This window comes from Ursus americanus, chromosome 18, assembly GCF_024610735.1.
Source record: "Ursus americanus isolate L20-20 chromosome 18, mUrsAme1.1.p, whole genome shotgun sequence".
NCBI lineage: Eukaryota > Metazoa > Chordata > Mammalia > Carnivora > Ursidae > Ursus > Ursus americanus.
This window is the reverse complement of record NC_142144.1, coordinates 32,114,365-32,131,887: the sequence shown is the minus strand read 5'-3', so window position 1 is coordinate 32,131,887 and position 17,523 is coordinate 32,114,365. Positions and strand designations below refer to the sequence as shown.

General features: G+C 39.6%; 1 protein-coding gene across 1 annotated transcript; it reads right to left on the bottom strand.

Moving 5' to 3' along the window:
• Positions 1 to 2,602: 2,602 nt before the first annotated feature.
• HEMGN (hemogen) lies at positions 2,603 to 13,913 on the bottom strand. The gene is made up of 4 exons (XM_087869535.1): positions 13,773 to 13,913; positions 11,753 to 11,846; positions 5,926 to 7,154; positions 2,603 to 3,335 (listed from the first exon to the last, which is right to left on the bottom strand). The coding sequence occupies exons 1-4, from the start codon at positions 13,849 to 13,851 to the stop codon at positions 3,229 to 3,231; spliced, it is 1,509 nt and encodes a 502-aa protein (XP_087725661.1). The 5' UTR covers positions 13,852 to 13,913; the 3' UTR covers positions 2,603 to 3,228.
• Between the last annotated feature and the right edge of the window lie 3,610 nt (positions 13,914 to 17,523).

Sequence of the window (17,523 nt, the reverse complement as noted above, 5' to 3'; positions counted from 1 at the left end):
GTAGCTTGCTACATCTAAATTTCAAAGGTAAATTTTCTCTTTATGGAAAACAGGAACTTAAATATGTGGCACTTGTATTATGTGATCTGAGGCTTTTTATTATCCTTTCTAGAGTTATATCTGATTATTTGTAGTTTATAAGGCAACTGTTTCTTTGGAGGTGAGACCTGGGAATCTGCCTTTAAAAAAACCTAAATGATTCTAATATAGGTGGTCATCAACTTACACTTAGACACTTCTCCTTCTAATGGTTCTTAATCTTTCATTTGGAGGAAGGATCCCTTTGAAAAGCAATTAAAGCTTTGGTATATGCATCATTTTAGATTTAAAAGCACAGGATTCATGGATTTTTAAGAACCACCATTGTACCTACCATGAGAGGAAAAGTAGCACAAAGTAGAGGTAGATGGTTGTAAAACTTTTGATTCTGTGACCTCAAGGTTTGAAGCCAAAGAAGAAAACTGGAAAATGTTTAGATGCACACTGGTGTTTGAATGAGAATAGTGAGAAAGCAGAGGTTGTGTGTATACAGGGAGTGGGGAAAGAGGACAAGAAGAAAGGGTCCTAAGAGGTAAAAAGAGAAGATCCTCTCTTTCTTTTGTTTTTTTTTTTTTAAGATTTTATTTATTTATTTGACACAGAGAGAGACAGCCAGCAAGAGAGGGAACACAGGCAGGGAGAGTGGGAGAGGAAGAAGCAGGCTCCCAGTGGAGGAGCCTGATGTGGGGCTCGATCCCAGAACTCTAAGACCACGCCCTGAGCCAAAGGCAGACGCTTAACGACTGAGCCACCCAGGCACCCCGATCCTCTCTTTCTAATGTACTATATTCCTCATTCCATCTACTTCCCCATTTCTTTCACCTTTATGCCCCTGTGCATTGTACATATGCAAGTATCTTACAGTTCATCTTAATACAACACTCTTAGAACGTGAAACTTCCATTTACTCTTTTTCTTGTAATGTTCACTCACTCTGGCAGGTGAATTGAGACAAGATTTCCCGAGATTAGACCGAGCATGAAAAGCACTGAAGAAGTTAGATGTGATTTTAGGTGAGTACCCAGCCTCTCTGAGGCTATTCCTTCATCTATAAAACGGAATGATAATCATTGCCCCGCCCATTTTGCAGACCCTTGTGCAAATCAAATAAGTGTATATGGAAATATAAATTCTGAAGTGCCATCCAGATGTAAAGGACTATTATATGGTTATGCTGCCCTCAATATGTCCCTGGAGTAATATAATGGGGTATGAGTAATCCTTGTATAATGACTATATCCCTGGAGGAAAAAAAAATGTAATGTTTGTGGGGGAGTGTGTGCAAACAGGAGGGAAACAGCATTGTAACCTCCCACTATACCAGTGACCCTCAATTGTAGCTGCACATTAGGATCACCTGGGGGAGCTTTTCGAATACCCTACATGCGATGTTGTATCCTAGATTGAATCCTAAAAGCAGAAAAAGGGCATTAGTAGAAAACTAATGAAATCCAAGTAATGGTAATGTCACTGTCTTAATTTCTTAAGTTTTGATAAATGGACCATGTTTACAGAACTTGTTAACATTGGGATAAACTGGGCGAGAGGTATACAGAAACTTCTGTACTATCATTATAACTTTTCTATAATTTCTAAAATTATTTCTCAAAAATATTATTTAAAACAAACAAACAAAAAACAATTAACATATCTATGCCTGGATGTCATCCTAGACAGGTAAATCAGAATCCCTGGGGAGGTGTCTGGGCAGCTGTAATTTTGAAATCTTCCCCGGTGGTTCTAATGGATCCTGAGGGTTGAGAACCTCTTTCTACACTGTGAATGCTTGTGAGACTTGGATTCTGTCTTTTCTTTGCTGTCTGGCCAAGTACCTAACACAGTGCCTCTGTACCTATATGGAGAGCTTGTACAATTGTGTCCTTGCTGAACTAAACCTTTACTTGCAAAAATCTCCTTCACTTTGAGTCTTCTGTAACAACAGATGGAAAACTGCAAACAACTCCCCCCTAAATACCAGGGGGGATTTTCAGACATCTTCCCACCCAGAATAGTTCCTATTCCTGCCCCCAGTGTCTTAACATTTTCAGCTAACCCTGACCAATTTCACCAGAAAGATATTCTTACAATACTAAAACTGCATTGTTCCGAAGTCTGACTTAGTTCCACATTACCTAACGCATACTTCTCAGGTATGCAAAATTCTGTCCACTCTAATGAGCTCTTTAGCCTAGTAGCCTGCTATTCCACATGGACTGTGCATTAACTGTAATTTGCATGTAGCTCTCTTGACTATGTCTTGAATTCACCCTTCTCTGTGTCACATACAATAATGCCATAATCTTCACCTACAATACAAATCTTTTCCATCTTTCAGGGCTCCTCGAAGATATATATTTTCAGGTCACTCCAGCAAAAAAAAAAAAAAAAAAAAAAGGGCGTGTTTCCTCTATTGTATCTACCCTTCAAATGGCACTAGCATTTACTATGATTTGTATTCTGTTTTATTCCCTCCATAAGCCTAAATTAAACCCCTAGTGGGTAAGGACTATGTGCCATAGGTCTTCTAACCCTCACAGTGCTTACCATGATGCTGTCCACACGGTGAAATATGTAATAAAAATTTAATGTACATTTGGCACAAATACAATATTTAAAAAGGAAGAATTCAAACACTCAAGTAAACTGCATTCATCACTCATCACCTCAAAATATCTTTGAAGGAGTCCCAGAATAATTGTTAAAATTACCTTAAAAAGCCTACCAAAGTCTGAATAAAATGTTGATGCTATTGTTACATTGATAATTGAACAAAGTTTACAAGAAAACTATTACTCTCCCAGATTTTAAGTGTTCAGACAATACTTTTAAGAATTAACCAAGAAAAAAAAATAAATTTAAAAAAATAATTAACCAAAGAAAGGTTTGTTCTTAGGGGGGAAAAATCAGTTATTCAGCCATCCCTTTCCCATTTCTGTCTCTCCCCACCACTATCCTCACCCCAATATACACATACATATATATACACACACACACACACAAGCAGGATATCATCTATGTAATAGAGCCTGAAAAAACACCTTCGTTCTCTCAGATATAGTCTATACGTGAAAAAAAAACCACTTTAAATATTAATGACTATTGTATAGATGTACAATGTTTTGAGAAAATCGCACACATAATATATTAAGATGTGTATTTCGTTGGACAACTATTGATGGTTGAGCGTCGTTAAAACAAAACATAACTAAAGACATCATTTTCTGGATGAATTTCTTGAGGAACATTTGGAATTGCTGGTATCTCTGGTTCTTCTGCTTTGGGTTTTTCTCTCATTTCTGTAGAATAAAATATGAAAATAGGTTCAATAAATGGTATTGAAACAGTATTTATCTACAGGGAAAAAACTCTACCTCACACCTTGCACAAAAGCAAATTTCAGATGAATTAAAGATTTAAATATTAAAATACCATAAGTGTTGTAGAAACAATAAAATGTTTTTTATAATCTTAGGATTAGAAAGGCCTGTCTAGGCAGAACACAGACCAGAAACCATAAAGGAAAAGAATGGCTGGTTTGAATAACTAAATATTAAAATCATGACAGGTTTGAATAACTAAAAATTAAAAATTAAAATCTTATCATGTAAATGACAAAAACCACTATAAATAAAGTTAAACCAAAAGCAACAACAGGGAAAATTTTTATAACTTATATGTAGGTAAATTCTTAATAACTATTATACAGGGATTTTTAAAAATCAATCCAAAAAGATCAAATTTAAAATGGAACAGGAATTTGAACAGGCAATTCTCAAAAGAAAAAAATCAAATTTATAACAGTCATGAAATTCAAATTCATAATAATACTAATGCCTAGTAGCAGTAGTCATTAAAAAAGTGGGAATTAAAACAATTATGTTGTTTGGTTTTTTTTTTTAAACCTAACACATAGGAAAAGGTTTTTTAATTTTTTTTTAAGATTTATTTATTTATTTTAGAGAAAGAAGGAAGGGGTAAGAGCAAGGGAAGTGGCAGAGGGAGAGGGGGAGAGAGAATCCTTAAGCAGGCTCCCTGCTGAGCACGGAGCCTGACTTGGGGCTTGATCCCAGGACCCTAACATCATGACCTGAGCCAAAATCAAGACTCAGGCTTTTAACCAACTAGCCACCCAGGCGCCCGGGAAAAGTTTTTAAAGTGTAATCATGCAGTATTTGCAAGGGCCTAAGCAAAAGGCACTTACATAAACTCTTGATTTGTGTGGATTGCTACGACGTTTTGGGAGGCTAGTCTGACAGAATGTATCCAAGCATTAAATGTGGGTACCCTTTGGCCCAGCATTTCAATTTCTAGGGATTTATCTAAAGAATATAATTGGACAGACTTAAGCTTCCAGTGCCTCAGTTTCCTTATCTATGAAATGGGGATAATATGGTTTTTCTGTTAGGGTTTTAACATTAAATAAAATAATTCACACAAAAGGTTTAACAGTTTCGGGCACACAGAAAGTACCAAATAAATGTTACTTCCAATGATGTTCATTGAACAGTGTTATAATAGTAAAACTCAGCAGTAACCTGAATGTTCGTCATTTCAGAGACTGGTTGAATAAATTATTGTACATATAGCACACTACCATACAACTGTTACAAAAGATGTCGTTAAGATGGCCATGATATCTATTGTATGTGAAAAAATGCAGGTTACAGAATAGGATATATGCTATCTCATTTGTTAAAACAAAGGAAAACACCTTGAGGATAAGGATTAGAGATAGGTGATGGTATTAGAGTGGACTTACTCTATCTTCACTTACATATTGCTCTCATTCATCATCATGAACATTCATAATTCATTTTTATGAACATTTTCTAATCAGTAAAAAGAGAGTACGTATTTCCATTCGTTTGGCCAGACAAAACCCCGAAACAAGAAAAGAGTGAATTAATTGCCCATATTAACCTTGGCAAGAATGAACCTCCTAGAATGGAGCCCGGTGTGGAAGAGAGCTGCTTCTCTAACAGGGGCTCCTGTCGGCACAGGCCCGTGCTTCACCCATCTGCTTTTTACTCTAACTTTTTCAAGGTATTTCTTCAAAACCTGTACCTGTGGGCACCCAACTAACCCCATGCTTTTGTTGCACTCATCTTTTAGGAAAGAGAATAAGCTACCAGAGGGGTTTCTTTAGAAAAAAATTGCCTGGGGAGAACTCTGGTCTGGTAGATTCAGCCCATTGCTTACACTGTCTACGGTATTGCAAAGAAAACAGGGGTTCTCACATACGTCCCTGAGCCAAGTCAAACTGAAGAAAGGTCACATTATTTTAGAAGTGTTATGCTTAGGAGAAAGCTTTTCAGGAACAGACATTGAAATAGAAAAGGGTTTTGGCAAACCTGATAAATCCTACAAAACTGAGTTCCCCAGTAGCAGGATCATATTCTGTACCTTTATAACTCCCTCGGTACCTTGTACCCTGAATTTACTTGCTTTTAGTTTGCTGGGAAGTTTTAATTCTCAAGAAAAACTGTATTCCTGAAGCTTTCTTGTTAATTTAAATTTGATTGTTCTTTGAAATATTTTGTACATAATTCATCTTATATTGGATTCATTTCATTTCACTGGCTAAAGCTTCCCAGAATGGATAGTATGTCAAATACCTACTATACACGCTTATATTTTCAATTATTTTCTTTTAATTCTTCTTAAATGTGCCAGGCAGACATTGGTTGGATGAAAAACATTTTTTACTTGAAACTAGCTAGTAACATTAATGGTATCCCTTGCGATAATGGGAGATATCCTACGATTGTCAAAGAAGGCTATAAATCACCACTCTGAGGGAGATGTACCTATGTTGCTGAGCTAATTATAAATGGGGAACCCCATGAAGTGGCAGTGTCACTGACTTGTACCAATAAAACACCCTACCTCGAGGAAAAGTGTAAACATCCTTAGCATCCTCCTGGTGGGATTTAGGATCCTGGCTGTGGGGCCCACCTGTTTCTTGGTATGGTTCTGGAAAGCATTCTTTAGGCAGATCCTTATTTTTATACGCTTTAGTAGAAAGATCTTCAGGCCCAGGTGTTTCTTGGTCTATTTCAGGTGAATAGTCTTCAGGCCCAGGTGTTTCTTGGTATATTTCAGGTGAATAGTCTTCAGGCCCAGGTGTTTCTTGGTGTATTTCAGGTGCACAGTCTTCAGGCCCAGGTGTTTCTGGATATATTTCAGGGGCACAGTCCTCAGGCCCAGGTGTTTCTTGATATATTTCAGGTGGATATTCCTCAGGAGCAGGCATTTCTTGGATTGTGTTATGAGAGGATGCATTAGGCACAGCAATTTCTTTATAGGTTTCATGAGAGAAGTGTTCAGGTTCAACTGTTTCTTGGTGTGTTTTTTTTGAAAGTTCTTTAGGCACAGCTATTTCTTGTGTTTTAAGAAAGAAGCTTTCAATCTCACCCATTCCTTGATCTGGTTCAGAATTGTATTCCTCAGGTTCAGCTTTTTTTTGGTATGTTTGAAGAGCATACCCTTTAGGCATATCTGGTTTGGGGAATGCTTCAGGAGAGCATCCTTCCAGGCCAGCTATGTCTTCAGATGTTTTAGAAGGAAGGACTTTGTCTACAGCTGTTTCTTGGCACATTGTGGGAGAGAGGGCTTCAGGTTCAGCTGTATCAGGGCACATTTTGGAAGGATGGTTTTGAAGTACAGCGGTTTCTTGGCACATTGTAGGTGAGAGGACTTCAGGTTCAGCTGTATCAGGACACATTTTAGAAGGATGGCCTTGAAATACAGCTGTTTCTTGGCATATTTTAGGAGAGAGGACTTCAAGTTCAGCCATATCTTGGCATGTTTCAGAAGGGTGGTTTTGTACCACTGTTTCTTGTAACTCAGAAGAATTTTCGGGATATTTAATGCTTTCTTGATCCACTGAAGAAAATCGTTTCTCAGGCACAACTTTTTTGGGAGAGGCTACTAGAGACAGCACTTCGGTTATACTCCTAGGTGGTTCAGTTTCTTTCTCCATAGGTGCCAACGCTTTCTCCGTTGTGTCCTTTTCAAATTGTGACTGAGGTTCCTCCTTCAGTTCTCTATCTTGTTGTCTCTTTCTGCCTCTTTTATTTCCTTTTCCTGTCCTTGGCCGCTTGCATTTTTTCTCTCTGTGAAAGATGGAATTAATGTCAGCAACGGGGCTACAGGATTGGAAGAAATGCTTAGCGATAACAGCTCCAGGTCTCCCGCTGCCTGCTGTGTTGCATGACCATGAACAAATCGCTTAATCTGTCTAGGCCTCAACCCCCTTGTTTGTAATGAAGGAGAGTGCCAGATGTTCTCAGTAGTCAGGAGAGGAAATGTCCCTCAGGGACTTTTTGTCTCTGACACCTGGCTCACACAGAATCTTCTTGATGAGTGTAGGGTGCGTGTCTGTGTTTGAGAGCATATAGTTAAGGATTGGTTATGGAAAACGTATAACTGATGTTATAATGAATAGATTGGCATGCTGGTTTATAAAGTAGTCTCTTTAGGTTTAGTACGTGTAAGTTAGTCCCACTATGCCCTGGGCAAACGGATACAACTGCATTTCTAGATCTGCAATCCAGGCACAGCTCCTTGTCTGTGCAGCCTACAGACAGAAGATATATATCTAATTGCACATCTAATTCAGTGTCTTGTGTACAGAATGCTAAATAGCCGTGCTACATGTCAAATGAGATGTACCGTTAGCTGGGACAAAAGCTGCCAAAACATTTCTGGAAGTAAAGAAGCCTGGTGGAAAGGCATGAGTGGCCATATTATACCTACTCCAAATTAATAGCTAAGTGAAGGATCTAAAAGATAAAAGGATATGCGTGGAAATCGCAGCCAATGACAAATTGTTAGGTACTGCCACTATAACCAGATACAGATGGCTAATGCAGATGGGCTGGGGGGTTGGGGGAGGAAAAGGTGCTATAAATAAATATTTCATCATTTTTCTAAACCTATTGAAATTCTGTTCCATGCTACCTGCTCTGTGGAGCCTTCTCATAGAGATCACAGGCTGAAATGCTCTCCTTGCTCAGGGTTTATGATGAGGGTCATGCTTTTAGGTGAGGAACATAGGTTGCCTCATACTCCCATTATTTCTGGGGAAATATTCTTATAGTAAATATTCGTATTTCTTTTAGCAAAGTAGCTAAAACCAGTGCTTTTATATCTCTGCAGTGCTCATAATTCCTTGCACACTTAAATGGGTACCCTATTCTACCTTTGTTTGTGTTTGAAGATTTCCATAGTTAAATTTTTTTAAAGGTTACCTCACCAAAACCGGTTCGAAATCAACATTTAAAAAGTTATATATGGGGGCGCCTGGGTGGCTCAGTCGTTAAGCATCTGCCTTTGGCTCAGGTCATGATCCCAGGGTCCTGGGATTGAGCCCTGCATCGGTCTCCCTGCTCGGCAGGAAACCTGCTTCTCCCTCTCCCACTCTACCTGCTTGTGTTCCCTCTCTCACTGTATCTCTCTCTGTCAAATAAATAAAATCTTTAAAACAAAAGTTATATATGTAATAAGACAGTCAAAAATAAGCATTAAAAATAATATAGAAGAAAATGTTGTGTAAAAATGATGGGATGACACCTCAGTATTTTAGAGTTTAATTCCAAGTAATGACAAAGGACACAAGACAATTTATAAAGTCCTTATTGTCAGATTTTTAGAAGATGGTGTATGTGACTTTTTCAGGAAACACTTATTTCATCCTAGATATTAAATCCTAAATAATTTGTTAGGTAGATCTCTATCTGAGGGAATCTGAGTTATGTTCCATGTTCTTCCCGGTAGTTTTTCAAAAGATGCAAATATATCTGTGTGGCCTAAAATTTAATCCAGACCCTGTCACTGATCAGCTATGTGATCATGGGCAAGTCACATAAACTCTCTCTGCCTTGGTTTCTTCATAGGTAAAATGGAGTAAATGGTATCTGTCCAACCTCATGTGGCTGTTGTAAGAATTGCATATAATAGAGGCGCCTGGGTAGCTCAGTTGGTTAAGGATCCGATGCTTAGTTTTGGCTCAGGGCATGATCTCAGGGTCCTGAGATTGAGCCCCATGTCGAGCTCCCTGCTCAGCAGGGAGTCTGCTTCCCCTTGCCCCCTCCTCCCACTCATACACACCTAAAAATAAATAAAGAAGTCTTTGCCAAAAAGAATTGCATATAATAACTTGGATGAATGAACTATTCAAATATAAATTAACACTCATATTCGTACAGGAAACACAGTGCTTCCTATGTGTCAGGCACTGTTTTGAGTAATTTACTTATTCTGTTATCTCATATAATCTTCACATCATCCACTATGAGGCAGATACTATTATTATCTCCATTTTGCAGATGACAAAACCGAGGCACTTTCTTGTCCAAGGTCAAATGGCTAGAAGTGGGGGAGCCACGCTTCAAATCTAGTCATTCTGGCTTTAACAGCCAGGGCTTTTAACCATTACACTCTGCTGCTTCTCCCTGGAACAACTGTGTGGTATGTTGTGGTAAGAACAGCCCTCAGGAGCATAGAGAGGTGTCACAAGAGCACGGCCAGCCAGCTGCCAAGAGGCTCACCAAGGTGTCATCTACTTCAGTGACTTTTTCAGCCTTGCCCCCCCCCACCCCAACCCTGCAAGCCCAGAAACCCAGTTCTATCAGCACACTGAGACTAGCTCCATTTATCAGGGATAGAACTCACCAACCAGCTCAGAGAGACCGATATATAAACCTAAAGACCAATTTTTAAGTGAACAGTGAGAAAAGGAAAGTCACACAGCAGAGGATGCTTGGACTAATAGACGACTATATTCTTTCTCTGTAGCAAGTATTTGAGAAGCTAAGGAATGATCAGAAGGTTGCTTGGCGAGTATGGAATTAGGGGGGCTAATAGGATATTCTTCAACAGAGTCACCCGCCACAGGACTCGAGTATAAAAGTTTCTACTATAATATAATATAACTAATTCCTGGAAAACCTTTCTGCAAAATCATACACTAAAAGTACAGTGCTTGTGGAGAAAATTAGAATTAGGCAAACGACTCAAGTCCTGTGCAACTTTTTTGTGTGTTTGTTTTTATTAAGTAGGCCCAATGCAGGGCTTGAACACTCGACCCTGAGATCAAGACCTGAGCCAGATCAAGAGTTGGGCACTTAACCGACTGAGACATGGAGGCGCCCCCTGTGCAACTTTTTAACACTAACAAAAACAATAATGGGTACCCAGGAGATAACTTGAATAGTCCAGACAGGCAGCTCACTCTGGCTGGAGGCTGCCTGGAGGATAGCAAAAATACACAAAAACAACAGTGTAAACGCAGGCTTTCAGCTGCTGAGATCATGCAAGTGCTGGTGGTGCTCCGAGCCAGCAGGGCTGCCATTGGCCTGGGCACAGGAGGAAGTGCAACCTACATGTGGAGAGCTGTGCAGGGCTAGTCCTGTCCTCTGGGGAAGGAGCCCTGGATGCAGGCCAAAAAGGACCCCGCTTATGCAGCAGCCAAGCTGAAGGCTTTTCCCTTTCCGATTGAAGGTTTTAATTGTATTCCCTTTTGACTAGGAAAAATCTTGAACCAACACAACTTCTACATTATACTGACATCATTCTCCTATTTACCAATCATATGTGAGCTGATTGGTGCTGTAGCAGAATAGCCGATAACTCAGTCCACAGGGGGATAGGTGCCCTTTCTCCGGAAAAGTGCTAAAACATCTATATTGTACTTTTTTTTAAAATGATGCCTAGAAATAAGTATACATATTTTATCTTTGCCATCAAAAGAAACATTTTTGCAGCAATGAAGAAATGCAAATCTAACTGCTAATCTAATAATAATAATATAAGAGTGTTTAGATCAGTGGTTCTCAACTGGGGGCAGTTTTGCCCCTTCGCACCCCCCCCAACCCTTCCCATGCCAGGAGACATTTGACAACGTCTGGAAACATTTTTGGTTGTCACAAGGTGGGTGGGGAAGCACTATTAGTTTCTAGGTGCCAGAGATCTGCTAAACATCTGCAGTGCTCCGAGCAGCCTCCACACACAAAGAATTATCCTGCCCACAGCATCAGTAGTGCCCAGGTTGAGATACTCTGGCTTAGATGGGTGTTGCACTTTGGCTCCTTGGGCTCCCTATTTCTATCTCCAAGCATCTCCAAGAACCTCTGTTTTCAGAGTCCTATTCTAAATGGATGCACCTAGAAGCTGCCTCATTTATAAGCGTGGTCTTATATACTCCCTCCCTGAGATTACATACAGTTGACTTTGCTTGGGGATTGAAGAACTCCTAACCTCTTTCATCACTTATTTGCATGGTTTACTCCATGGAGAGTTAACGCACTCATTCAATTAGGATTTTACTAATTGAAACCTTGGGAAGCTAGCTTGAAGTTCTCCACGAAGGTATCTCCTCCTCCCAACAAGATGCTTCTATGTTTATATTACAGGAGTAGTAGAACACCAGGTCTCTCTACAATATAATTTAACTGCCTGGGGCTTTGATTTTAAAAGAACAGGAATAGTTCCCAACCCTTTACTAGCTATGTGATTTCAGGCAAGAGATTTAACCTTTGAGGACTTGGGTTCCTTTTTTGTTTGTTTGTTTTTTGTAAAATAGGGATAACAGCTCCCAATTTATGGGATTGCTGGAAAGATAAATATAGTGTATAAAAGCACTCAGTGCTACTTGACCCATAGCATATACTTGACAAATATCAGTTCTTTTTCCCTTGCAACGATACTATACCCAAAATGCCATTGCGAATTTTGCTTCTCTTGTGCTTCAGCTTTCCTTTTTCTGAGTTGCTCTCTGTTTCGCAAATTCCAAGTTCCAATGACTTCTGTAGGATCAAAGTGGAAGTTAGAGGATGTAGTGATAAATTGTGGCATGTATCAGCAAGAGTCCTATGGCAAAGTGGTAGAACCCCTACGCTACATGTCTGTTTTGCTCCTAGTTTTGGGGGGACAAGGACCGTATCTTATTTATCCATGTACCTCCAAAGAATGCCTAGGAGCAAACATTCAGTAAATATTTTTAAATGAAAGGGTCAGTACATAAGTGTGCTACCAACTCATTAATTTCTTCAGAATAATTTTACATATCGTAGGAACATAAAAAAAAATCAGCCATGTTCTGCCATCCTTAGCATTATAACCTGTTTTCATTTTATTTCTCATACCCATCTAGTCCCTAAATTACACAAATGTGTAATGATAGCATACAATAATTTTATCATTATTAACCTAACATTATGTCAGATATATTTTCTATGAGATAGTCCTCATAATTATAAGTTTAATCAAGTTAATGTATTCCTGTTTGCCCAGTCATTCCACTTGTATTGGTTGTTGCCCATTTTATGGGTTTTTTTTTTTTTGCCATTGTAGATCAAATTACAATAAGAATGTTCATGCATATAGCTTTTTTCCTTTTGAATTTTTTCCTTAGGATGCTGTTTTTCCAAGTTCTTTGGAAAGTTATCAAAAAAAGGTTCTGTTTGCATCCAAGTTTGTGAAAAGTGAATGGGTCTTCTTGGAGCCTGTAAAGTGATTACAGACTTGCACTGAGATCCCCGAGAGACAGAGCATGCCCCTTGGACCACAGCACCTTTTGTTCTATGGCAGAAGTTCTTTTTTTTTTTTTTTAAAGATTTTATTTATTTATTTGACAGAGAGAGACAGCCAGTGAGAGAGAGAACACAAGCAGGGGGAGTGGGAGAGGAAGCAGCAGGCTCCCAGAGGGAGAGCCCGACATGGGGCTCGATCCCAGAACTCCAGGATCACGCCCTGAGCCGAAGGCAGACGCTTAACGACTGAGCCACTCAGGCGCCCCTATGGCAGAAGTTCTGATGGTGAACTTAGATGCGGGAATATTATGCCTTTATTTTTACCGATGTCTAATTAAATTTCCTTCAATGATGAATGTAAGTGACAAACCACAGCAATTTTTATGCAGTAAGTGTCTGTCACCAAAAGAGATCAGATTTTTTTCATATTACAATACAGTTGTTGCAGATACCTTAAAATACAATTTATTCGAGATGGTATGTTTGATTTGTTACAATGGTTTTAGACCCACCTTAATACAATCTTGTTACTTAATGCATCTATAGATGAGCATAAATAGTACTGGATCACAATTTTTCATTTTGATAATCGTATCGTATAATCGTTTCCTTTGAAATCCTATCAACTTCATGTATTTAAAATATTTATTTTAAAAGGGGGTCTATAGGTTCATGAGAATGCCACAGTGATCCATGGCACAAAAAAGTTTTAAAAACTGTCTCAAGGCCTAGGGTTCTGCAAAACGTTTTAAGAAATGCCACTTTAGGACAGACTCGAGACTAAGATTAATGAGTCAAAAGAATAAGCGCTATTATAGGTCCAGCACTAGGTAGACCAGATCTCTTTCCAAAAATCATACCAAATTTACACTACCATAAAAGTATAGGAGTGTACTTGTTTTACCACAACCATCTAGTACTGGGTATTTTCATTATCTTTCACTGGAATATATTATTATAATTTACTTGTTATCTCCTTGTGTTTCTCTGGCTCATTAGAATCAACGCACTACAAGTCACCTCAGAAGGTATACAACCCCAATCCTTCCCATCTAAGGTTGTATGAACATACTGAATTATATCCTTTTTGGGGGGCCAGATCCATAAAAATTAGGAAAATAGCCACAGCCCCAGTTCTTCCCAACAGTCACTAAGACATCTGAGTGGCCACTAGAGACCTCTTAAGATCTCTTCCATTACCTGGAACATGGTTCTCTTCTTGATGAAGATTAGGTGTCTGATGGAGTTTCAAGCGAGACTGGTCCTTTCCCAAATCCATCTTGCTGTAATACCTTCCTGCTATATGGTCTGACTTCCACAAGCAACCTTTTTAAAAATATCAAAAGCACCTAACAGTTAAACACACACAGACCCACAGACACACAAGTTTACTTGTCACTTAACTTCCCGCCTAAAAGTTTTATCTGGTTGGACCACAGCTGTTGGCCACCTCTACTTTCTTTATCACACTGCACAGGTATGAGTAGGGGGCATGGTTGGTCCTGCTATCCTCATCCTGTAGCATATTTGCTAGTTATACAGGGAGCCCCATGGCCACAGCCTGGCATGGCATAGCGTCTGATACAACAGTCATTTATTTCTGTCTGCCAAAAAGTGCCGGATCTGATGGCCCTTTTTCCATATGGAAGTGACATAGTGTAGAAAGAACCTGAGGTCTAATGCCTAACCAGTCCGTGTCCTAGAATAAGTCACCTCCCCTTTCTGTGAATCTTTCCTCATTTGCAAGGTAGGTAAATAATTCCCACGTTCATACAACACATACATTTTCATACCCAAGCAAAATCAAGCCTGAAAAGATAACCTGTCTTAAAATCAGTAAGAGCTGCTGTCAGCAACAAGTAAGAAAATTTGGGGCAGATAAATCATTCCTCTCCCTGGCTCTCAGGTTACCTATACATAGAATGAGGGGAGGGAACTAGATGGTTTTGGGGGCCCTTCTACTTCTAACGAACAACTCACACAGTTCTTGTGAAAAAGTGAAAATAATGAATGTGAACATTATAAAGATGTGAGATTGATCTTACATAATTTTCCTGCATATGGCATTCTTTTTACCTTAATCTGTTGCAAAATAATGTAAAGTCTTGCTGTAGATGCTGTGAAATTTAGATGATAGACCCAAAGAACCAAATTAGGAATTCAAAGCAAATCTGAACGCTTTTCTGCTTATCTGATCATTTGCAAGTGACTCAAGATAACTAGTGAAATGCACTGTTACTTATCGAGGGAAGGTCAAAAAGAATTTAATGAAAATATGACCATGTTATGCCACAGAAATTAAGTTGAAACCAAAGGAATTACCCCATCCCCAGTCGTCACCCCATTTGAGAAAGCAAGGGGGCACAGAGGACCATGGCTATTCAAGTAGGGAAGGACCACTGAATACACATTGATATGAGCAGCCCGTCTGAGAAATGCAGGGTTAACAGTGTTCTAGAGTCATAGATTGGGTTGAAGAGAGTTTGAATTCTAGTGTTCCTTAGGCAAGTTAGATAGCCTCAGGGCCAATTGACCTATTTACACATGGGGACAGTATCAGTATCTATCTCGTGTCGCTATTGGGAAGATTAAATCAAACAATCTGTATAAAACATTTTATACGTGCCTGGCATATTGAACTTGCTAAACAAGTATTAGCTGCTTTTATTAATAATAAAAATATAGTAACCAGATTTCGGTAAACCAAGTCATAGTTTTTAAAGACTTTATTTATTTATTTATTTAGTTGAGAGAGAGGGAGAGAGCACAAGCAGGGGGAATGGCAGGAGGAGAGGGAGAAGCAGGCTCCCTGCTGAACAGGGAGCCAGTCACAGGGCTGATCCCAGGACCCCGAGATCCTGACCTGAGCTGAAGGCAGATGCTTAACCGACTGAGCATTCCAGGCGCCCCCCAAGTCATAGTTTTAAATGCACTAAAGAAACTCAGAAAAGAATCCTTTATAAAGAGAAAGCCTTTAAAATGTGAGTAAGTACCCCCTACTTCTCTAGACTCTTAAGGCATTAGAAGTAGAAGGGCCCCCAAAACCATCTAGTTCCCTCCCCCCATTTTATATATAGATAACCTGAGAGCCAGGGAGAGGAATTATTTACCTGCCCCAAATTTTCTTACTTGTTGCTGACAGCAGCTCTTACTGATTATAAGACAGGTTATCTTTTAAGGCTTCATCTTGCCTGGGTATGAAAATGTATGTGTTGTATGAACGTATGAAAGAAGCAAGTTTTTCAACACACTGGAAAATATTGAGAATGAGATAACAAACACCCATATACCCAACACCCAGATTTTATGTGGTTTTCAGTCACCAGATCCTAATGCTTTAGCTTTAAGTTTCTCAGTTCTGCAGTCTTTCCCATAAGAAAAGTTCTAAAAACTCATAACCTCAGAGACTCTCTCTTCAGAGGAGTCCTGGAAGGAATGGAAGGTGTAATTTGCAATTTGCCTCTTGATAATTTCTGAATTTTCAAATACAGGATTTAAAGAAATCAAATACAAATTAAAGTAACTTCCAAAATTTTAAAGTAGTAGTATTTATTATTTAAACTGGCATTTTAAATATTGGTCCCTTTATTTGAGATGCTTTAATTCTTACTGGTTGTTTCTTATGATAGCTCAAGAAAATAACCCTATAAAATATCTCTGGGGAACCTTACAGAAGATGCAGGGGTACTTCTTAATTAGAATGGTCCTTTCTCTGGGCTTATTACATTCAGTTGAGTGATTCGGCAAACCTTAGGGAATGCCACGTACTGTGCCAAATGTTGACCAAGACTGTCAGGACGCAAAGACTGACAGATGTAATCCCTGAATTCTGGGCACCGTACGCTCAAGATAGATACACACATCTTTATTGTCAGTAAATAATAGATTCGTTAGCCTGTTGCAGCCTTCCTAAGTTGATTCCACTCCTGCCTCCTGTTCCCTATATCTAGAAGCAGAGGGTGGAGGGACTATGAGAGGGCGGGTCTCGAGTTAACAGTAGTAGGGCCGATATTGGGTGGAGGGGGGGCCAGTGGAGGGACTTGGGAGCAAACTAGATTGGAAGTCGGGCAAGGTGTCTTTGATGTGATAAGTAGGCCAGAACAGGAACTTGCCTGGGACAGAAGTAGCCACACAGTAAGTTCAAAAGCCATAGTTCATTGTCCCTTCTCCCTGTAGAAAACTCTGGAGTAACTACCAGAATGTGAGGTGTTAGCCATTAAAGGCTGGATATTTTTTAACAAATGCTGCCTTGTTCTAGAGTTATTTGCATATACTCAATGTGAGACCTGTCTCTCAGTGTCAGACTCTTAGCGGGTAGTTACTCTCCCGACTCACCTTTCCATTCCCACAGTATAATCTAGTGAGAGGCTGCTGCAGGAGCCCCCCCACAAATGCCCACACTCCTGTATGCAGGGCATGCAGCCTATGAAGGCACTTTTGCACTCAGAGGACCTGACGTGGCTGTGACTTAATAATAGTAATCCCATCGTCTGTTCCAGAACTCTGCCTACTGCCATTCACTGGCACCGTCCTAGGTACTAGAGACGTGGCAGCGAAAAGACAAAAGCCCCTGCCCGTACAGAGCCTCCAGTCTAATGGGGAGAGATAAATACTTAGCAAATTTTTAAAAAATGTAATATATCAGACGGTGATGATGTTTTGGAGAAAATTGAGCAGGGAACTGCTAAGGAATAGGCTAAGGCATGAGGGGGGAGGCTGATGCTGGTTGCTATTTAAATAGGGTGGTCAGGGAAATCTTGATGGATAGCGTGACAGGTGAGCAGAGCTGAAGGAAGTGAGGGGCCAGGCTGATAGCTGGGAGGGCATTCCAGGCAAACGGACACCAGCAAATGAACTGTGGTGGTAGGAAATAGGTTCAGAAGGGTAAGTTTGTTGTTCCTTGTAGGGATTTCTACTCTGATTGAATGGATAGTCACTGGATGGTTTTGAA